The sequence below is a fragment of the Rattus rattus genome, chromosome 3 (genome assembly GCF_011064425.1).
Source record: "Rattus rattus isolate New Zealand chromosome 3, Rrattus_CSIRO_v1, whole genome shotgun sequence".
NCBI classification, from domain to species: domain Eukaryota; kingdom Metazoa; phylum Chordata; class Mammalia; order Rodentia; family Muridae; genus Rattus; species Rattus rattus.
In genome coordinates this window covers 29,096,333-29,120,288 of record NC_046156.1, presented here as the reverse complement: position 1 = coordinate 29,120,288, position 23,956 = coordinate 29,096,333, and the positions used below count along the sequence as shown (strand labels likewise).

The 23,956-nt window shown below is 42.8% G+C and overlaps 1 protein-coding gene across 1 annotated transcript in view; it reads left to right on the top strand.

The window, feature by feature from the left end:
* Positions 1-2,841: 2,841 nt before the first annotated feature.
* Col25a1 (collagen type XXV alpha 1 chain) overlaps positions 2,842-23,956 on the top strand; it is a 394,115-nt gene continuing 373,000 nt past the window's right edge. The window contains exons 1-2 of the mRNA XM_032897332.1: positions 2,842-3,732; positions 4,670-4,739. Coding sequence (XP_032753223.1) covers positions 3,436-3,732; positions 4,670-4,739 — 367 coding nt within the window. The 5' untranslated portion in view covers positions 2,842-3,435. The remainder of the gene's footprint in view (positions 3,733-4,669; positions 4,740-23,956) is intronic.

The window sequence follows — 23,956 nt, the reverse complement described above, 5'->3', positions numbered from 1 at the left end:
GACAGTATTTATGCCCAGCACTACTGCTTCCATTGACACAGCTCCTCTCCCTCTGAAATTCTGGTTCTGTTTTATAAGGACCCTTGTGCTTACACATAAAATCTTTCCATCTTAAGATCCTTAACTTCATCTACAAATGTGTTGCCACTTAGATGTTTTGGAGCTTGGGGCATGCACCTCTCTCTCTCTGTGTGTGTGTGTGTGTGTGTGTGTGTGTGTGTGTGTGTGTGTGTGTGTGTGTTGCATGTATGCAGTATTATTCTTTCCTTCATGGTGCTGTTTATTGACCTGCTGTTTGCCTTTTACTACAATTGATACAAACCATAGGCAAATTGGAGTCAGCTGGAACATAGAATTTTTAGAACTATTTTAACATTTTTTTTTTGGCTATCTGTCTCCATCTACAAATCAAAGTAATGATGTTCTGTTGACTATATAGAACAAAGTGGGTTCAGACCCCAGAGCCTTGCTAATCCATGCATTCTTTGAGCTTGATATGCAGAGAATCTTCTGGGTCTTGAAATCTTAGTGCTAGTGGCTGGCACATTTCTGAGATATCATGCCCCCTAAAGGCATAAAGCAAATCTAATCCTCTGGATAAAGGTCTCAAATCCATAAAATTCCAACTCTTATCTCTCCACTGAGATCTGATCATTCTAAGAGCTTATGAGAGAAGCTGAAGGACCCTTTCATGGCCAACTTCCACAGAGCACACGGTCTGTGTGCCCTATTGTTGGCACCAGAATGCAAAGTGGCTTTTGTGTTTGTGTGAACTGCTTAAAGGTCTTTGTTCTTTGTTCATATTTCTAGAAAATGGTATGTAGAGGGACACCATAAGTTAGGTGAGATGGCAGGTGTCTGGTGGGGACATCTGAGACATTAAGGTTTACAACCTGAGGATGACAGGGTGTGTTGAAGAAATTTAGGGGAACATGAAGAGGAGGGTGAGGAGAAGTCAGGGCAGCCCCATACTGAGAAGGAAAACAGAGGAGGAGCCCAGCTTGGAGGAACAATGTAAGTTAAGTTGTAACTGCTAGTGAGGAACGAATGCCAAATGGTTAGCTGTATGATTCTGAGGCTCAGGGGCTTTGGGCTTGGTATTTGATTCATTGCTCAACAGCTAAAAGACGGTGATTAGGAATTCCACTGAGGAGAGTATGGTTAGACAAAAAGATGGCATAAAGCAGGGGCCCAAGGAGCAAACACTGAGAGAACTGGCAAAGAGAAAATTTGCAACCCACACACACCATCACCACCATCTACCAAACACCCACACTAAGCAACTGAGGTTAAGTGGAGTGTGAAAAGAATTGACATATGAAAAAAATTTTGGCTTGAGGTATAGTTCAATGGTAGAGAGCATACTTAGCCTGGATCAATCCCGAACACACACACACACACACACACACACACACACACACACACACACACACACCCTTCTTGAGTCCATTTAGTGTTTCCCATATGTATATGTATTTAGAGATGACAGTCGGGGGGATTGGTCCCGGAAGAAAACAGAGTTTCCTCCAGCAGTATTGATTGTTGGTAGCTCTTTTTCTAGGCACCGGGTCTCATGCAAGCTCCCCGATGCAGGTTGGCACGTGAGCACTGTAGTTATTCAGGTCTTGAGGTCTTGTTTATGCAACCACTTGTTAAGATTTCATGGGTCCAAGCTTCCTGCTATGTCTAGAAGACAGTCTTTCAGCTAATGTCTCCCGTCTTTATCCCGTTTCTCCCTTGGCACTACAGTTCACACATGAGAAGCAACTGCTCAGTGTGGTATTTTGCTCATTGATTTTTAGTAGTGAGTAACTGGTTGCCGTTAGCGGTTAAAGGGGGAAAGAAACATATGTGGCATTTCTTAAGAGAGAAGGCAAAAAGGAAGGTCTTTCGGAGGAAGAGTTAGGGTTTTTTTTTTCCCCCCTCTAAAGTCAATTGGATGCAAAATGCTACTTGTTATCAATTTAGAAAAAAAAAAATCCCAGTAGAGACTTTGTAATTTGATCCGGAGGGGATAGCAAGCTGAGAGTCAAGGAAGAGGAAAAACTGACTTCATTCTTCAGTTCTTTCTCAAATCCTGAGAAATGTGTATGCCTCAAACACACAGAAAACAGCGAATCAGGAAAACACATTAGCACCCTAGTACAGAGTAGGAGTCCAGAGCTTGGGGGTGGGGGTGGGGGTGGAACAGCATCAAGACAAGAGGAAACGGGGGAGGGGCGAGAAAACTTCCCCAGTCGGTTGGAGAATCTGCTGCGAGGCGTGGGAAGGAAGGGAAGTAGGGAAGGTACCCTGCAGACGTCAGCCAGACACTTCGCCTCTGGGCATGTGGGAACGAACTGAGGGAGGAGGGAAACGTCGCACAAGGGCGAGATGGAGGAGCTTCTGCGGCTGCCTTTGAGAGAGGATCTGGAGAGTTGGAGCATTCTGCTTCCGTTCTTCCCTTCAGGAGGCCATTTCTCCATTTTTTTTTTTAACCCAAATAGAGAGGGGGCGCTGGGCTAAGCCAGTATAAGCCACTCCGCACAGCAGACCTCAATTCGGCCCTTGGAAAGGCCAGAGAGGTGGCCTTAGGGGGACGCTGAAGTTACTCGGTGGTGGGAGGGAGAAGGGTCTCCAAGCTCTTCTCCAATCACAGCCGCTGCTGTAGCTATTTGCATATATTATGCTAATAGGAACCTCCCGCTCCGCTCCCACCCGCGCTCCCGCCCCTTCGTGGGTCCAGGCGGGCTGGGCGAAGGTGAATATATTATGCTAATCAGGAGGCTCCTGCGGGAGGGGGCGGTCCGCGCTTCAGGCGCGCGCGCACTGTCTCACTCGAGAGCATCCCGGGGTATTTAAGGCTCACACACGCGGGTCTGCGGAGATACTTTCGGGGCCTCGCAGCTCGCGGTCGCTGCTTGAGTCACTCGGTTCTCCTCTTTCCTCTATTCCTTTACCACCCACGGGGGCCGCGCTCTCGCTGGGTCTCTGCATTTCCTTTTCTTTTCGGCCTTGAACTGATCCAGGTGGGAGACAGGTCCGCGGGTGGAAAGAGGTAGAGATAGGCAGGCAGGCTCAACAGGTCGGAGCAGGGAGAGGGGCTCTCGGACCCTGCGCCTCCGCGCGGGGGACCACTAAGGAGGTGTCGGATTTTGGGGGGTTAGAAGAGCTGCCCTGGTGGGTTTCATTTCAGCTGTGACCCCCACACTCCCGGCGCCACACAGTCCCCTGCCGGAGGGTGCTTTTCACTCCTAGCTGGAAGGGGAGAAGGAATCTGGAGGACGGTCCACGCCGCTGATCCGGACGCCGAGCCACGCGCAGGTCCATCTCCAACCAACTAGTTGTGCAGCTGCAGGGACTGAACTTTGCAGGAACCAGCCCTTCCCCTCATTCTAAGATTATTGGAGGAGGTAGAGAGTGGAAGGCTTAGCGGAGGCCGGCGACTCTGCCACAATGTTGGTGAAGAAGCTTGCAGGGAAGGGAGGGGGACGAGAGTCTGGATCTGAAGATCCGCGCCCCTTGGGACAGCGTTGTGCCGGCACCATGCCCTCGTGCGCGGCCCTGGCGACCCTCCTGTCAGTGGTTGCTGTGGTTTTCTGTTTGTATCTTGGGGTGAAAACCAACGACCTCCAGGCGAGGATTGCTGCTCTTGAATCTGCTAAAGGGACCCCTTCCTTCCATCCGCTGCCTGACACCATGGATGAGCTGAAGGCAATGGTTCAGGAGAAAGTGGAGCGGCTCTTGGCTCAGGTGTGAAAGGCTGGTTATTTTGCGCGTGAATACTGTTTTGCATAGGTGTGGGTACTGTGTGCGGGGCTGGCTTCGACCCTTACTGCCTGCATTGGCTTGACTGTGTGTTAAATACCTTGGGTATGGATTAGTACCAAGTCGGTAGTCTTCCATAGTGCTCGCATGCTAAACTATATGGGGGTCTAAAAGAGGAAAAGGTGACCTGAATAACAGTGTGTGGAGGAGAATTTTCTTTCTTTGTAGTTTTCTGGAGTCTCTTGTGATCTCTCACTTCAACAGAGGCTATCCATTGTTGATATAAGATCTCATATCGCCTTTCCCGGGAAAGGTTAGGAAAACAGGTGTTATTAATATACAAAGGTAATCACTTTCAAGTGAAACAATCCTATCGCGATTCAGAATCATAAATTCCACCCTTCGAATCTTTTTTACATGTTCAAACACTTTGAAAAAGTTTTATATTTGGTAAAGGATGCAGTGCAGATATTAAGGAAGGTAGGCCGAGAGTGATCTTCAAGGTTGCTTTCAATTCAGGTCAGGGGGCTTTAATTTTTTATTGACTTCCAATTGGAGAGGCTGTGTAGAGTTAACATTCACACTTGTGCTCTTGGCCAGTGTCTTCAGACCTGCCATGTATCACTGCCTGGCGTCTGCGCTGACCGCCTATGCTTGGGCTGAAGGAGGGGGTGGTGATAATTGAGGACTGGAGAAAGATGTTAGCCAAAAGCCTGCAATCCTGCTACCATGTTAGTGGTCATTGTCTTATTTTAGGACTTGGATTCTGTTACTTTTTGACAAGAGTCCAAGTACATATGTAAATACTCCTTATGCAAGCTATCAGATGCTGGCAAAGCAGGCATGTGGCCAGAGAGCCCCTGAGAGTCCAGTTCTCCTCAGAGCTACTGATACTGTGTCAATCCCTCTGCTTTCCCCACAGAAATCCTATGAACATATGGCTAAAATAAGAATCGCCAGGGAGGCACCTTCAGAGTGCAACTGCCCAGCAGGTAAAACGGACCTCATTTAACAATGTTTCCTTCACAGCAGAACACTGGAAAAAAGAAAAAAAAAAGGGGGGGGGGCTGTCTTGTGCTGTCAAGTCTACCTGTAATAACAGTGAAGAAAGACTGCAGACCCAACCTGCTTTAATAGAACCAACATGTCTTAGTCCAAAAGATGGCAGAAAAGCCCTAAATATTGCTTTATGCAGCATGCTAAGGTCTGCTATGGGAAAGCGAGGATGTTAGGGATGATATAATATAATAGGCACGATGGTATATATAAAGAGAGTTCTTAGGATCTCACATTGAAAGCCTTTCACGGGCTTTGTTGTTGTTGGTGGTGGTGGTAAAAATGGCTGTTGAACTCTTGATTCTGAATTCCCTAGTGTCTAATGCTTTACCCGTACAGTTTGTCGTGTGCCTCTGGTAAACAGATGTGTGAATAACCTTTACCTCCTCGCCGGCTTGTATTCTCTCTCTCCAACGAGGCTCTCTCCCCTGTCCTGAAGCAGAGGATGAAGATTCTTCTTTATCTTGAACTCCCAATATGAGCTACTACAATCCCAGTGCCGTCTCAGGACAGGCTCTTATGTTTTTACCGGATTTCTGTGAAGTTTCAGGGAGCAGTTTTAATGACAATACCTAAGAGAATAGGAAAGAGAGACATTAATGAATATCACTCCTCCCCAACCCCCACCCAGCCAGGGTAATTGTAACTCTCCATTCACAGACCTCTGAGACTTGGTATTTATCTGTAGATTTAACAACTTGAAAGTTCTTGGATGATGGCCATTGGAAACATTGGGTGGATTCAAGACTGTACGTCATAAAACCCCACAAGTGTTAGTGTCTTTTTCAGATAAACACTGTAATTCATTTATTATGAACGTTTTAGTTTCACTTATCAGGCATGTAGAGTGATTCTTTTACACTTTATTTAATGTTTAAGAATATGATACTCTGTATATAGTTAGGTGTTGCATAGTGCCATTTGGTCAAGGACAGATCACGCTATGCAGGATGGAGATCTCACGAGATTCCATCATTTTTTGGTGATGTAGCTATTTCAGTTTGGGTAAGCGCAGTGTCGGACATTGTCAAACAACACAATTCTCTCTGTTAAGTGGTGAATGGTTGTATAAGGAAAGGCTAGTTCTTGTATTTTAAAAAAATATCTTAGATTATTTTTTTGTCACAGCCAACACAGCTGCCACTTTACACACCAGTTTAAAATATGAACGTCAGGTTGTATAGCATACACACTTAGAAAGCTTTTTTAAGAATTCAGTTTAGCTTGTCTGTCTGTGTCCACATTGTGCGTGCACAGTAGCACTTGCATGGAAATCAGAGAGCAACTTGCAGAAGAGTTCTCTTAGTAATTCCACCAAGTGGACCCCAGGGATTAAAGTCAGGCTCTGTGACAAGTGCCTTTATCCACTGGGCCACCTCACTGGCCCTGTGGCTCAATTATATATCCAATTACATTCCTCACCATACTGAAATATATACTTTTCAAATTAAGGCTTTTGACTGAGAAGACAGTGCTGGAATGATGGTTAAGAACAAAACAAAACAAAAAAACAAAACAAAACAAAACCAAAACCACCCCCCCAAATAAAAAACCAAAATACCCTCTTATCTCAGCTATGCAGTAGGCTGAGGCAGGAGGATTGCAAGTTCATTGCCTGCCTAGGTTACAACTTAGTAAGATTCAGTCTTAAAATCAAAACATTAAAAAAAAAAGTTTGGAGATCTTGTTGTAGTTCAGTTTTAGAGCACTAGTCCATCATGTATAAGACCCTGGGTTTAACCTCCAACACAGGGGAAATTTTATATATATGTATATGTATATTATATATATAATACATATATGTATATACACATTCATATACAAAATTATATGTGAATAACATTTTAAGTTACCTCTTATGTTAGAAGAAAAATCAAGGAGTTAAGATTTGAAAATGCGGTTTTCGTCCCTAGTCATTTTAAGCTGGGACAGACCTCAGGAGTCAGATATTTAAGGAAGTCACATTTCCAGCAGAGGATTAAATACATAATCACCTCATCGCTGCTTGGGATTATTTAAATTCTGCAGACACCTGGTGCGGAGAGTCAGCGACCACACCCTTTGGAGTCCAGGACTTTTGGTATATACTGTTTCCACTAACTGTGTTTAAAGCGGTTCCTGTTTAATCTGCTGGATTCTTAACTGAGTTTGGTAAAAAGCTGGAAAGTGACCTCTGCCGCTCTGAGTTCTGTTCTCTGTAAAGATATGGTTCACGATGTTAAATGTAACCTAATTATCACCAGATCTGGAAGAAAGCTGGTATGTTTAGAGTTGGCCTTATGTTATCTTGGAAGATTATTGTGGAGTGTTTCTCATCATGACAGGACAGTTTAAATGGGATTTCCTTGGCTGCTTTTTTGCGGGGGAGGGGGTTGGCTCTAAGTCACAGATGCTTTACCTCCTCACCACCACTAGAGACCCACATCACATCAGATTTTACCTGGCTTCTAGGGAAGTAACTCTTGGAAGGAGTGTACCTGCCAGCGCATGGACAGAAATAATCACTGTTCTGGAAACACTTCCTTCTGCTTGCATAACAATCAGGCATTACACAAATAAAGGCACTGTATCCTGGAGAAAACCATTTTGAAATACAGTCAGTCAGTGAAATATTGTCTTAGGGAATGAGCGGGCCAGCCAAGGATTAGAAAGGAGAGACAACGCTTCCCACCTGGTTTGACTCTAGCTGTAGCCCACTGTGACTAAGAGTTGTCCCAAAGACATCTGTTTGTAGGACAGAGCTAGACAGGCCTGTGACCTCAGCTCAGTTCCTGTGGACAGATGCCCACCCCTTGAAGTTGACACTCTTGTTGACAGTCTCAGGAATAAAGCCAGAGGCCCATAGGGGGGGAAAATAAAAAAGGAACGCTATGTTGTTTGTGTTTGCTTTAATAGCTCTTGATAGACTCAAGTTCCTGAAGAGGATTTCCAGGTAGGATGTAAGGAAATAATAAAATTTGTAATTTGTTGTTGTCCCCCCCCCCTCACAGGAAGGGACTTCTGTGAGAGAATGATGAGCTGTTTATTGAATAGTTTCTTAATGTAAGAGATGTCCTTTCTAATTTTCATAATAACCCGGAAAATTAACTTCTAGTGATCTAGATGAGGAGACCAAGACTCAGGGAAAATAGTTAACGCACTAAAGTCAAGGTGAGGAGGATTCACGCCCACATCTGAGGGGAAGGAAGTCGAAGACTTAATGAGGAATGGAGAATGAACGTTTAGAGCAGGTTACCCCCTGGGGTGGGATTCTGGATCTGCTACTGATGATGGCCTTGGTTGAACCAGAGAACCAAAGTGTGTTCCATTTACTCATCTGAAAAATAAAAAACCCACCAAAAAAAAAAAAATCAGAAAAGGCTTTCCTGGAGAGTGATAGTTCTTGTGAACACTCTGATGTTTTAGTGGGTGTGGGTTAAGTTATGGTTGTTGCTTTTTATCTTTTTGCCTCTTCAACGTTCTGTCTACATTTCACTGCAAAGCTACACGACTGAGCCCAACCCTTAAATCAGTTATTTTCCTTGCTACTTAACTCTAGGGCCCAGAGTTACAGGTTATAGGTGAGAAAAGACTCTTTGAGACGCTTGCCCAGAACCAAGTGTCTAATTAACAAGCTTTGAACTAAAACCACGCTTAACTGAGCAGCTCTGCATGTATGTATCCACACAGACAATCACACTAGAGTTTCACTTTTTACTGCATGTGTCATGTTTGGTTCTTTGCGGATATTGCTATCGGTCTCTTAAGTTATGCTATCAATGTTACAGGGAGGTCTTTTGACATTTCCGGTGAAGTCTGACTAAAGTTCATAGAACTTGGGCTACCTGAGCGTGGGGTAGCCAAAGGTATCTTTGTAGCTTTGAATCAGATATTTACAGACAGCTTAGCTATCGGACTCATGTTCAGACTTAGTTTTAGTAGCTTTCCTGAGGTATAATTTATATCTCACCCACTTTAAGGATTGTAATAAATTTGTAGTTGGGCAGTTATCCACTGCAGTCTAGTCTTAGATCATCTGGGTCTCCCTGACAGCTTACATTTACTTCACTGGTGAACTCAAGAGGAGCTTTATTCTAGAAAGGTTTTGCTTTGGGGAAACTCCAGAAAAATGAGCAACAACAACAACAACAAAAATGTTATCCATTAAAGCTCTGTTTAGCAGAGACTTTGAGGTAGCTGGACCTCGGAGGTACAATGGGCACTGGAGGCTTGACCCCTCAAAGTCTGACCCTCAGATGCGAGAATATGTTGGCTCATTGTGGATAGGATTCTGTCTTGGGCTTTCACTTGGTGTCTTACATAAAGCATATATAAATCAAGCGTGTTCATGGAGCATCTATGTTGAAGCTGATGGAGAAGGTAGGAGCCAGGCAGCCAAACAGAAGAGGTTTAGATCATTAGATCTTTCCTGAGGTTCCTGAATACCTTCCACATCTTTGAAAACGATTATACATGAAGCGAGAGCAAGTGTAGGTAAATTGAAAAACCTCACATTCATAATCGGGAGTGACACAGGCACAGGTGTCCCACGGTTTCAGAAGGCCCCATAAATACCTTCCCTATATAAAGCGTAGAAAACTGTTTCTTACTATCTTTCCGTGTAGGCCACACCTTTTTGTCTTCTGAAGAGACTGAGCAGATTGAGCGCAGCAAGCAGTTGAGTCGTAACGTGTAGATCTTAGTTGTATAACGGAGCATCGGAAGCAGTTCGCAGACCATGAATGCAATTGCTTGAATGTTATTTAGTGATAGCGTGAGGCATTCTCTTGTAAGACTAAACAACACAGTATGACATGCCAGGGCCGCCAAGCATTCGTGTTAAATTGTTTTGCTTCTAACGAGAACAACAGTTTGGGCGTGGCCCTTTCAGTTGGTCTCGTAGTGACAGCTGGCAAAATGCCCTAGTCCAAGGGCCAAGGACAAATCGCATCTTGAAGCAGCGTTCCGTGTTTAACTTGCTTGCTATGCTTGTCTGTAAACTAAGGAGCTGTTTCTTTAAACGTCCCTTTTGCTACTGATTTCATGTTTTGATGAGCTGGGAGTTATCGAACAGGGAGAGAGGTATTAATCTTTCATGGACTTCGGTTCCCTCTTGCTCATTCTAACACGAATGTGTAGGAACAAGCCCTCCTGTAGGGCTGTGATAGCCTACTTTGCTTCCTGTTGTTCTGTCATTGTGCAGAGCGAAGCACACGGTGTTGATGAGAGCATCGTCTGACTGGCAGGTTTAGGGAATGGAGAAGGAATGTTCAATCATCCCGGGGATTAGGTAGACGGGAGCAGGCGAGGAGACTTGCCAGAATCAGGACTACTCTGTAGCCGGGGGGCATTTTTCTGACATAAGGGGATCCCCAGTAGACACTTATCCAAATAGCATCAGTCTGTTATCTTGAGTGGAAGCCATCCAAGACCTATCAAGAAAAAGTGCTTTAGTTCCCTCCTACGCCTTGATAAACAATACTTGGTAGTTTAATGGAAGCTGAGAATGTGGAAACAAGGCATGAATCAGTCTGGGCTGCAGGCTGAAGCTCGGGATGGGCTAAACACAGAAGCATCCCCACCCTCCTTGGTCTGCCAAAAGGGGTGAAATTTCATTCTGTGGTTTTTATGTAGCAGGATCCTTAACACTTTCATACGCCCCCACTCCCACCTCCCCCCCTTTTTTTTTGGTTTGTTTTGCTTAAAAAAGACTGTGGTAGCCCAGATGCCTGATTTCCAAACATGGATATTTGTTGGTATCTTTTGGGATTTGTTCTACAAGTCTATATAGGAAAAAAAAACCTACTTAAAACTCAATGATGTCAAGGAATAAATCCATCTGAGTGGGATGCTGAAGTAAGTGGAGACTCACATGTTGAGTGAATACTTTTCACTGGTATCCTGTATTCCTTCATGGCCATTCTATAGGTCCCTGGATGACAGAATTCCTTGAGGAGGAGGCACGAGGTGACCAGTACCTCCTTCTTGAGGCCATGAGGAGGAGGAACTGAGCTGAATCACAGGATGCCCCTCCCCCTTCTATAGTCTCCTTTCCCAGTTATACCCACAGCTGACCTCATTCTTGACCTGTGTTTGCAATAGAAAAGATTGGTTGGAGGAAGCAAGGGATTTCTTTAAGGTTTGAAGGCTACAGTCTCTTCTTATATTCAAGATACCTAAAATCCATCACATTTTACATTATTTATACAAAGTCTTAGGTAGTTTCAGGCTGTCCTTGGAATGAAAATGAGGTAGGGGATGACCCTGAACTTGATCTGATCCTCCTGTCTCACTGTGTAAGGGCCATGGCAGCCGGTGTGCACCATTAGGCCTGGTTTTATGTAACGCGTGTTAGGAAGCCCTCTGTTAACTGGGCTTTAGCTCTAGCTCCCCGATTTCACATTTATGTTGGGCACATTTGCTGTTTGGCTGGTAAATAGATGGGTTCCCGGCTCTCAATTTGGGGCTAGCATTCCGGTTTCTAGGGAAACAAAGAACTAAATGAAATTGAATTTGTGAAATGGGCAACTTTTTTTTTTTTTTGCTTCAAATTTCAAATTTCATAGACTCCAGAATAATGTGAGGTTGTTGTCTTGCTTCTGACATCCAGAGACACATCCAGGGAAGTCTTTGGAGTGTCTACAACAACTTCAGTTGAACTCGTGAAAACGGAAACATTCCCGATTTTACCTCATACTTTATTCTTATCAGTAAATAATCCTTTTTTTTTTTTTTCTGTAAGAGCATGTTTGATAGATGGTAGCATCTGGTGTTAGAAATGCTAAAACTGTGTTCATTTGATATTAATAATTTAGATCCTTGAGAGTTCCAGTCTTACAAGGATGTCTGCTTTTTTCTTTTTTTACATTTAGATCAGATTCTACAAACGGTTTCTTACTCCTTTTTACACAACACCCATGATCATGTACACGTACACATATGCAAAAATCATACATGTAAAACAAATTAAAATATGCTGACCACTTTTAAAAAGATTTTATTCATGAATATTCACATGCATATGTGCACAGGCATGCACATACGTGTGAACGCCCACAGAGGCCAGAAGAGAGTGACATATCCCCTAGAGGTGGAGTCACAGGTGGCCATGAGCTCCCCAATGTAGTTGCTGGGAATTGAGCTCTGTCTGCGTGAGCAGTGTATACCTTTAACTCCTGACCTTTCAAATAGAAGAATAAAAACCTTCTGTTGTCCACCATTTTCCTCATAGGGCCCTTGGGGCATCTTCAAAGACCCTCAGGTCAGAACGCCATTAGGAAAACCGCTGAAAGGACAGATGTCACTGTCACACTGGCAGCGGTGCACCCTTCAGCACAGAACTCATCTCCAGACTTCTACCCTAGGAACACTTCTGATTATATAGGGGCTGGAGAGATGGCTCTGCAAGTTAAGGGCCCAAGTTAATTCCCAGCACCCATAGGGCAGTACACAGCTGTCTGTAAATCTAGTTACAGGGAACCTGACACCTTTACACATACACACATGCAGCAAAACGCCAATCATGAATGCATCATTAAGCGTTTTTATAGAGAAAGTGATGAAACAGATATGACTACTTAATTTGAATTTGCATATCAGCATGGGTTGCAGGTTCTAGCAGTTATGGAGTCTCCAGAAATGAACACTATTGTATACAATAATGGGTGAGGTATGCAGTGTGCTTTGCAGAGAAAGTATAAATCTGTTCCAGCCTTCACTGTAGAAAGCGCTGCAGAAGGGAAATTGAAAGACAATCCTCTCCTTGCCACTGATGTCCACCGCCATCAGCACCGTTGGTTGCTGTATGAACAGCAGGTTGGGGACAGTTGTTTGAGTGATTACAGCACCTGCTGCCCTGGTCATCTTGAAGGACGTGCAGTAGAACACCCTGCAACTGTAAAAGTCAGTGGTGAGCAATTTTCTCTTGATTACAGAAATCTCAATCATGGACTTCAAGGACGTCTAGACGAAGAAGCATGTTTTATTTATTATTATTATTTTTTTAGCTAGCTGCTTTACTTTATGGGAGAAGTCAGTTATCTAGAAAGCAGCAAAGATAGGGCTGATCAAGTAAGGAAGGCGAGAAGGGTCATATGCCAAATAAAGGCGTTGTAACCTACGAGCAAAGAAATGTCACCGAAGCAACCCTAGCACCTAATGCCGTTTCCTCCTGCTGCACTGCTGTGGATTCCCAGCCCACAGTTTCAACAGTAAAGCCTGGAAGCCTAACCCACTTCTCCTATTCATGATGCATCTGGAAGTTTTTAATAAAAGAAACCTCTAGCATTGAGAAATGGCATCTGTAAAGAAACCGAGGCTTTTATGTTCTTGTATTCAGTTTCCTTCTGTGCAGAGTTATTTAAGGCTCTAAATTCCAGCTACTTCTAGGGATGGTTTCCTGAATATCAGGCTTGTTCTTGCAATCAAGTTCTGAATGAGGAATGCAATGTATACTGGAAAAATTTATGCTGCCATTTTTTAAATATAAAAATGGCTAATTTACTTTTATAGCAGAGGATATACTTGGATTGAGAGACCTGGGGTATAGTTTGTAATTTTTATGTAAACCCACAATGCATCAGACTCAGAGTATGTTTTACTTCAAACCTTCATATTTTTTTTTCCAGCAGAAAAAAACCCCCATGTTTCCATCATCAATCGTCAGGAAGAAAGCCTAGACAGAGGAATTTTATAATCAGCTGCATAGCGCCCTACGTGTATCATATATCACTCCCTCATCATTTTCAATTTATTACCAGTCTGCACTTTTGTTTAACTGTACTCACGTGCTACTAGCATTTTAAGGAGTTACACTGGTTTCACGCTTAAAAGATGTGATGAATAACGTCAGTTGGATTTCTGAAATCTGAGTGAGCACAACAAACACGGGATGCTCCGTCACAGTCAGTGGAGCAGCCTTGTCCTAATAGGCTCTGCTGTAGGAATGGCAGTGTGTCCATGAAACTACAGACAGAGGACGGTACTCCCTTTCTGGTCAGGTCACTGCTGCTTCTCTCTCTTTCATTGATAGCGTGAAATAAACGTTCTCCTCCATTCTTTATTTTGAGAGAGAGAGAGAGAGAGAGAGAGAGAGAGAGAGAGAGAGAGAGAGAGAGAAGAGAAGAGAAGAGAAGAGAAGAGAAGAGAAGAGAAGAGAAGAGAAGAGAAGAGAAGAGAAGAGGACAGGACAGAGACAGAGAGAGACAGACACAGAGACAGAGAGAAAGAGACACAGAGAGAGTCTGTACCTGAGTACAAATGCCTGCAGAGACCAGAAGAGCATGTTGGATCTCCCAGAGCTGGCATTGAAAGATGTGGGTGCTGGGAACTGAATCCTGGTCCTCTCTACAAGAGCACTGTGTACTCTTAACCATTAACCTATCTCTCCAGCCCCTTCCCTTCTATTCCATGGCTGCCTTGGTCTCCCTCTGGTCCCAAGGCTTCTGGCTTTTCCTGGGAACATCTGTATTCATAATTCCGTTCAACAGTGCTAACCAGGAACATCAACATCACAGAGCAACATTGTCCCCAAATTTCAAAACAATTTTCCAGACGGTAGGAAATGATTCCTTTCACACTGATATAAAGGGAACATGGGCTTAAGGACCCTAACTTGTTATAAGATGTTCTACCCAGTTCCAAGGAGAACTTAAAGACTCTATAGCTTAGGAGTGGGAAGTGGATGAACAAACAGAGGCGAAATGGACTTGTCCACCGTGAAGGCGGGAAGCCAATGGCGTTGGCTAATCACCTATCAATAGGTGAGAGTTCATTTTACATTGGCATCATTAAGCTACAGCTTACCAAGTTATCTGATGCCTCCCAGAGAATCAGTGTCAGATAAAGAGGAAGGGTGTGGTACAGACAGTCTCTTCTGGAGGGCAGTGTTTCCCCTGCATTTCTAAAGCAACTGGAGAGGGAGTCGTACTTCAAAGCGGTTAGGCCAGTGAAGCAGAGCCAAATCCCACGGTACTGTTCACAGCAGCAAGGATTCTTTAGCCCACGTCCTTCCATGTTGGAAGCTTACTGACTTAGACGCTGGTCAACTTCCTCGTGGTTGCTAAAATCAGTTCCTCCTTTTAGCTTAGCTTACACACCAAGTCCGAGTAGGTGCTCAGTGCTGGGCCTGCATCAGTGGGCGTGGCTTAGGTAAGTGGCTCTTAAAATCCTAACAGTTTGTTTCAAGCAGAAACCATACTGGAAGACCAGCTTCTCGTGTTCAGGGACCAACAAGTGTTTCCAACAGCGTGACTGGAAGGGCTGCCTCTGCCCTGCGGTTTGGAGCTTATGGCTGAGCAATTCCCTTCTCCCTTCTCCATTTCCGCACTTCTAGGGAATCAGCTGGATTCCTAACAGTGGTCAGTGTGAATGTCTATTATAAAGTAACGAGAAAGGCAGAGTGTAACGACACAGTCCTCAGTCATAATAGAGTCTGCAAGGAACTACGTTATGGTTTGCAGTGTGCTTGTCAGTGACTCAGGTCAGTAACCCTGTTACTAAATTGAAATGTTGGCTCATTAATGGTATTTGTCCTATAATCTACAAAAATTCTGTTTCTTCCTTTAGTCAGTGTTATGGAGAAGGAAATTCCAGTTCTTCCTGCGTAAGGTTGGTGAGCGTCTTGCTGGTGGGTGATTCTGTCAACGGTAGAGAGTATCCCTAATGGGAATGTCCCACTATTTTAGCATATGCTGCTTAACCGTGCCCACTGTACTTTATTTCGCATAAGTTTCTGGAGGCAGGGAGGGCATATAAAGAGAATTTTATTTTTCATCTGAAATTCCATTTATTTATAAAACCCAACTCTAGCCTTGTCAGGATATATCGGAATAATAATCACTCAGTAAACTTCTAGCTGCTTTAAGTTTCACAGGACTTGAGAACTTGCTAAAAGTCCATCGAGTGCTTTTGTCTAACGCTGTGATAAAATGCCAGGGCAGTGGTTCTCAGTCTTCCTCATGCTGCAACCCTTTAATGCAGTTCCTTGAATTGTGGTGACCCCAACCATAGAATTATTTTCATAGCTATGTCATAACTGTAATTTTGCTGCTTCTATGAATTGCAGTGTAAATACCTGACATGTAGGGTATCTGACATGTGACCCCTAAAGGGGTTTGTGACCTGCAAGTTGAGAGATGCTATGGTAGAGCCAGAGATGGGAGGTGGAGGTGGGGGTGGGGGAGGGGGTGGGGGTAGGGTTGGAGATGGAGGTAGACAGAACCCACTGGGTTTCTGATTGCCTTCTTATCGTAACGAATCTATTCATTAGACCTCTGGGCTGGTCTGTATACCTATGATTTATTTTTGCATGTTATCTCAACTCTTCTTCCAAGACCCTTAGTTTTTCATAGCACATTTTTATGAAGAAAAAGTCCTTCAAGGCGATACAAGTGTGTGGGGGCGGGGCACACAGAAATCAACAAGATGAGCAATTCGTTTATCGTGAATCTGTAAAATGGGAAGCACAGTGTCATCGGGGCGCATGCTTTCTTCCTTTCACATAAAATAACGTGGCTGAGGTTAAGGAGTTGCCTGGGCTGAGACATGTTGTCTGCCACTTAACTACACCGAGAACCCATTAAGGGGAAGGGGGCGCATAGGACTTGGGTTGAAATTGTTGGAGGGTAGTCAGGTGTTCCCCAGACAGAGTACGACTTGAAGATGGAGACGGACGCACACAGAGTGGCTGGGGTTGCTCTTCCGGCTGAAATGAAGGCAACGGGCAGACCTGAAAGGCCAGGCTGTGCTGTGGGGAGTCTTAGATTAGGGTGTCCTGCTGTCAGGGTAAGTGTAAGATCAACTCAAATGCATTCAGGTAACTGCTCTAGGAACTCTGCCAAAGAAAGCAAGTCTTGATTCATATTTAGTCTGGTTTAGAGACCTAACTTTAGCCCTCAGTTCAGTGTGTAGCTTAGCCACAGAGGCTACCCACACCAACTGTACACCTAGCGTGCACTTTTGAGGAACAACAAACTAACACACTTCATACAACTTTCCTTCAACACGATTACCCTCCTGAGTTAATGCATTTAATTTACCTTGAGATCCATCAGGACAGATGGCCTAGTATGTTAAGTATACTACATATTTTCTCCTTACAATTGTACTCTTCATCCTGTTTCCTCGGTGCTGTTACGGGCGGAGCAACGGAGAGAGAATTTAAGTAGTAAGCAGAATCATTTGATAGAGTAAGTAGTTTACATTAAAGCCTTTTACACGGAGTCTGAATCAAGTAAAGTAAAATGAATTTGCTTAGTGTTTCAAAGAAATATCTAGAACGCATCAAACAACATTTTTAATGAAACCATAAAGGATGAGAATATACTTTCTTATAAAGGAACTTATACTTACTGCACAAACTTCACTGTATCTGTAAGATACGAATATAATCATGGGAATTAAACAGTGTAATTATTTCTTTTTTCTTTCTTTTTTAAAAACACGTTTATAGTTTTTTGTTTTTGAGGGTTTCAGATATAGCCCAGATATAGCTTCTATGTAGCTTCAGATAGCCCAGAACTCACCTGATTGGTAAGAGTGGCCTGGATCTCATAGAGATCCTCATGCCTCTGCCTCCTGAGTGCTGGTTTTAAAGGCCTGAGCTACCCCACACTTGACTATTTCATACTTCATAAGTAACTTTGCAATAATCATTAGATGCCTAGGTCTGTGGTGTTATGGCTATGGTTGTCTGTGAGTGCAACTGCTGACTAAAAGCTGATATTTTCATTCCGTAACATATGGGGGAATAAACCATACTTAGCGAGTGAATGGAAGTTCTAGGTTCACAGCACCCACCATGTAGTGAGCTCTCCAAGGATGAGAGTAAAAAAATGCCATGCAGGGATGATGACCTGCGTTTGACTTCTGGAAAGGGAGAACTGAATCCTGACTGCTCCTCTGGCCTCATGTACACTTATGTTGTGACTCATACACACATGCAAGTACATGCACACGTGTAAGTACATGTACACATGTACCTGTGTGTGTGCATGTGTGCACACACTCTCACACAAAATTATAAAAATTTGAAAGAGTGCTGCGGCTACAATGGGAAAGACTCTATAAGTTACAAAGATACAAGTTTATTGCTGCACAATTTACATCAGAACTGGCCTAGAACCATTTTCTTAACAGACAGAAATGTATATAGGCACAGTGGAGTAAAATTAAAGTAATTTGATACAAAGTGGATGGAACAGAGGGTCATGTGCTGAGTGAAATAAGCCAAATTAGATAAATACTCCATGTTGTCCCTTATGTATGGAGTCTAGCTATAAACTCTACACACACACACACACACACACACACACACACACACACACACACACACACACACCATACTTATAGAATGGCGGCTTTGGAAAAATGAAGGGGTCCTGTATGAGTATGTGCTGGGGGAGGAGAAACATGAGTAAAGTCCGTGATACACATATGTGATGGTGTCTTTGAATGTGACGGTGTCTTAGTGAAACCCATAATTTTGAATAATGAGTACACATTAATACAATTCCCCATCAGCCCATTCCTGTGACCTTTATGTCAAGTCAGTAGTGTTTTGGTGGGAATAGTGTCTGTCCCTCCTCCTCCTTTATTTGTAGCAATCTAAGGTATTTTCATCTCCTGTCTTCTGATTACTTGCTTTTTATTCCCTAGGAGAAAATATAGCTGGTTACGTGCTAAAGTGCATGTTAATTTCGATAATCATTCTGGAGGTTTGGCCTTGAAGGCTTTGTAGGACCGTTGGTTTCTGTCTTTTCCTTACGTTTAGGGAGTTGGACTTGAAACTGAGCATAAATCCATCAGCATCCTGCCGAGGGTTCTAGAGGAACTGAAGGGTTGCTCAGTGAGAACTTTATTGTTCACATTAAAAAAACGATGATTTCACTGAGGGTTGAACTCGCTTTCAAAACAAACTTGAAGCAAAAATACGGGTTGAATCATCACGTTCCCTGGAAAGTAGGCTTTTCTGCCGCTTCTGGGTTAGAGAGCCTGCGGTTTCAGTAATGGCTGTATATGTGACTGTGACCTAAGGGGACTGTTGCGTTCTCAGGGTATTTTAAAGGAAGAATGTCTAGTAGTAAACTATCAAAGTTCTACCCTACAGAGCCTTCAAGACTAAACCTCAGGAATGATCATTAAAATTAAAATGCAGTTTTGCACATAACCCTCTATATTTTCTCCTAGAGAACAAATAAAAGTCACAAAGTCACAGCCTCGAAACGTCCATGTGTAGGATCATTCCTTAGTGTTGCTTCCTCCTAACTGGCTGCTTATGACCTCTAAATTGGTTTTCCCAGAAATAATTATTAAGTACACATTTAAGATAGTAAAGGGAATAACCACATAATTGAAGGTTTAATACCACATTCAGCTTTTATAAACTTTATGTTTCAGAAATTTAAATTTTCTTCTGGTTAAGTGAAAGGCACATTAGGAAAAATTTAATGTGTCTTTTTTTAACTGCACAGATATGAAATCTCATGCATTTCCTGGTCCTTGGATCTAAAAATCTTACTCTAAGTTTGTATAAGTAAGGCCCGCAGACACTGAGTTGGAATAGAACTGTAAATCAGTTATAACAAGAGTAGCATTTGCCTTATTTTCTGTTATGGTCTGAGTGCTTCTACCACGCTGCAATCATAGAGTTGACCCCCAATCTTCAGGGCATTGGTATTAAGAGCTGGGGATCTTAGACGTGGCTGAGCAAGAAGGCAGAATTCTTCTGACTGAGGCTCCGGGCCCTCAGGAAGAGGCCTGAGGGAGATACCTCAGACAAGAGCACTTACAAGGCAGGTTGTAAGTGTCTGGAATCTTTGAAATTTTAATTCTATAAACAGCATAGTTTATGGTATTTTTGTTGTATCAGGAAAATGTACAATGCTTAATGTTTTTGTCAAGATTAGTTCTCATTTAATAATAAAATTATCGTCATGTTTGAATTCTTAAATTCTTCATAAATTGTAAGGGAAACTAGACAGCTCTATGGGAATAATATTCTTATTTTAACTACATTCTTAATGGAAGGCAGTTTCTCCCAACTAGTCAGCCCTAAAATCTCAGTAGCATATTATACATTTTCAAAAGAAATATATTTCTCATATACTTAGCAGTGTTATTTAGTTCTTCAGACTAGGGTAGAGATTGGTAAAATGCACCTGAACTCTAGGGATAAGCATTTAACAGGAAAAAGCATAGAAGACATTTCCCTAGGAAATATAGGACTCCATTCAATAAAATTAATAGCTTAGGGCTAGAAACTCCGAGGCTGCCAACGTTTCCTTATTTTGGTGTACGATTTCTTCCTATAGGAAATGCAGACGGTAGACAGGATGCAGTCATTGGGCGTTTTCAAAGTTGTGTGCGTGCTGGCTGTCTGGCTGGTAGTCAGACTGGGTCTGGAGTGATGGAGATCAGAGTCTGTGACTGGGCCACTGCATCGGGGTGGCCCAGACGGCTGTATTCCTTTAGCTCATCTGTTAAAATAACAGCGCATAAATAAAATGACTTCTAAAGGTGAAAAGTAGTGTTCACAGAAAGTCGCAGTGTGACAGTAATGAGATGCCAGGCCAAAAATTCACCTATTGGGCTAGGAAGGCAGAGGCAGACGGATAGGAATGCTGTTCGTCCTGTCCTCTGAATGATTCCCAAGGTGTTACCTAGAGTGACATTTTTCTCATGGCCTTCACCAAAGAACATTGTTTGTTGAGGTGAATGGCAACACAAGTTTCCCTGGGGCCTTGTTGTGCCAGTTATGTAGCACAAATCCAAATGGGTCACTAGATGTTTTCAGAAGAGGACATTAAAAAAAAAAAACTGCTTTCATATCTAAAGATTTGGTAAAGGTCATCACCGACTTCCACCCCTGCCTTGGTTTAGCCGGGCCTTCTGTTCTTCAGCCAGATTATTTCCTTGAAGTGACTACTACTCGTTAGTTTAGTCTTTTAAGACAATCTTGTTATGAATGCGGGCGATGATGCCCTTTACCGGTGAGTTCCTGTCTAGTTAAATACGTTGTTCACTGAGAAAACAGATGCCCGCCCAACCCCCGTATCCTTTTCTGAAGCGCGGTTGGAAAGAGGAAAGTCGTAACGAATGCAGAGTGAGTACAGCATCGTTCCTGGAACACAGTAGCTACTATTTCTATTGTGTTCCAAAAGTCTGAATCATAAATTCGGTATTTTGTTTGGTGTTAAAAGAGAGATTGGCAAACTAGAGTAGTGCTAGAGGAGGAATCAAGAGGATCATTTTTTTCCAGCCTTGTTTATAAAAACCAACCTTGTGTTTTAGACCTAACCGAAGGGAAGTTCTCCAGCCAAGACCGCTGGGCCTTATTTGTGAGAATTTATAACCGTGGTTTCGGCTGTGCTAACACATGCTGAAAATGTATTAGATCAGAAGAGTTTTCAGCATACAACTATGTTTTGGGCCAATCTATTTAAGTATTAATTATACTTAATTTATCATACTGAAGTTAGCAATTATTTTCAGGTTAGATATACATTAGTTTCCCATTAGTCTTTTCCAGAATGTTTCATATATAGTTGAACTTTATTTTTCATAATTGTTTGCTCTTTGACTTTAACTGACATCTAAAACTACAGAATTATGTATATTAGTGGGATATCATACAATATTTAGGGAAATGCATATGTTGTAAGATCTTTAAATCAATTTAAATGTGGTTATCTCCTCTATTATTTTTGCAAGCTTTCCAAACATTTTCTCTTAGGTTTTTAAAAGTACAGCGATTTACTGTGGTCTGTAGTTACTCTACTATGCAACAACTTTGTATTCTAACAGTAATGATCTGTCTAGCTTCACCTATACTTTCCCTCATTGCCGCTAGCCTCTGGCAACTAACATCCTGGTCTCAACTTCCTTTTTTCCACATGTATGTATGTATGTATGTATGTATGTATGTATGTATGTATGTATGTTATTTATTTTATATCCCAATCCCAGTCCCTCCCTCCTCTCCTTGTCCCACCCTCAGAAGCCCCTCCTCCTTTACTCCTTTCCCTTCTCCTCAGACAAAGGGAAGCCCCTCATGGTTACCAACCCACCTTGGTACATGTAGCAGTAGGACTAAGCACATCCTCTTCCACCGAAGCCAGATCAGGCATCCCAGCTAGGGGAAGGAGATCCAGAGGCAGGCAACAGAGTCAGAGACCATCCCCACTCCACTTGTTAGGAGACCCTCATGAAGACCAAGCTGCACATCTGCTACAACGTTGTAGGGGGCCTAGGTCCAGTTCCTGCATGTTCTGTGGTTGGTGGTTCAGTCTCTGTGAGCCCCCATCAACCCAGGTGACTCCGTAGGTCTTCTTGTAGTGTCCTTGACTCCTCCGGCTCCCTCAATCTTTCCCCCCAGCTCCTGCTCTCAACTTCTATGGATAATTTCAATTTAACTTTAGAAAGAGTGTTGCTATATGTTTCTCTGAGTCCTTGTACTAGTTACCTTTTGGTATTGTTGTTATTTAGACAAGTGACAAGGTATTTAGCATTTTTGAATGGATCTGTCCTTTCTCTGGGATGTCTTAGTATATTTTCTAGATAGTTAACAATATTAATATAAAACATTTGATGGAAGAGTATTGTGCATTCATTATACGAAAGGCAGCACTCTGGCTCCTGTAATGAAGTTAATTTGTAAAAATGCTTTTTCTTTGTGCAAACCAGTTTAAAGTTAAAATAGTAGCTGTTGACTTATTAGAATTATATTAGATCATGTGTTTTTATGCTCAGGTTCTGCTTTGCTTAATGCATTTGGGTTGGAAATTTGAGACCAAAGTAATCTGTGTACAGCAAAGTGGAACATTCCTAACCGAAGAGTTAGAAAATTAGATTTAGAACTTTTGAATATGAGTATGTTTTAAATCAAAGATAAACAGAACATTTGGCAGGAAAGTAAAATATATTGTGAAAAACTTAGGATGATACAGATGAAGGAATACCCCATAATTCAGTCTGCAAGTGGGCGCTCCTGCCTTTATGTGCAATGAAGGTGGAGTCAAAGGACAGACGTGCGTGTCACGTAATTCTGCTTTGTGATGATTAAAAAGAAATGCCCCTTAAAACGTTTTCTTATCCCTATATCTTTTAATGATGTCTAATTGATCTCGCATGAATTATCCCATTTAAATCCTGTAGCAATCCAAGCCCCAGATCTGGCTTATATTGTTACAGACAGGCAAGAAACCAAGTCTTAGTGCTAACACAGTTTGACTAAGGCAGAGGTAATGGTTTCTTCTTTGTTCGACAATATAAGGATGGGTTTTTCTGCTGATACATAACGATCATTAGCCTTAGAATAAACAGTTGATCGACTGAGACGGCTGGTCTTTGGCCCTTGGGTTACTGTTGGAAATGACACAGTCAAGTCCAGTTGCTTCTAAGCGATACAGTATACATATTTTGACGTGATAACCATGGAGAAGACACCGTTTTAATAACTTGTATCTTCTCTTGTGGCGGAGAAATGCTAAGGCTGCATAAATTATCTGCCTTTTATTGATGACTTGGCAACTCAATTTGCTCATAGTTTAGTGCCAGTCTGGTCCTTTAAAGTAGGGCCATAGAAGTCTCTGTTTGCCCCTTTAGCTCATCTGAACTCAATTTAAATGTTCAATTATCAGGATCCAACTTAATAAAATTCAGGATGTGTTCATTGCACAATTGATTTTTAATTTAAAGGTCTCATTATCGCTTATTGGGAAACTTCTACTCAGTAACTCAGACAGTTATTTTAATTTTCTTTAAATGTAAATTGAGAGCTTAGCAAGCACAAGGTAGATTGGAGAGCCTGTAGCCCAGGGGATTACAAAGTAATACTGTATGCAGTTGTATGCAATAGACTGTCTTCATCCCCTTGGTCATGGACTTCTTGCAGACATGCGGTCTGCCCCTTCCCAGCCTTCTGTCCCCGATGAGCCTTTACAGGACATACACCAGGACATTTCTAACATGCAGATCTTGTGTTCCGCTTCCTATGCCTTTTGGAAGGAGGCCAAATGGACCCCAACCTGCTTTTTCTGTTCCGCTGGACACAGTGCTTAGCAGTGTTCCGCCACAGGAAGTCTTGATTTCCTGAGACTTGCCCCCTTCCTGCTTTTTATCTTTGTTTCCTCTGTCTGGAGTGTTCTGCACTCTCTTTCTCTGGCTCGCAGATGCC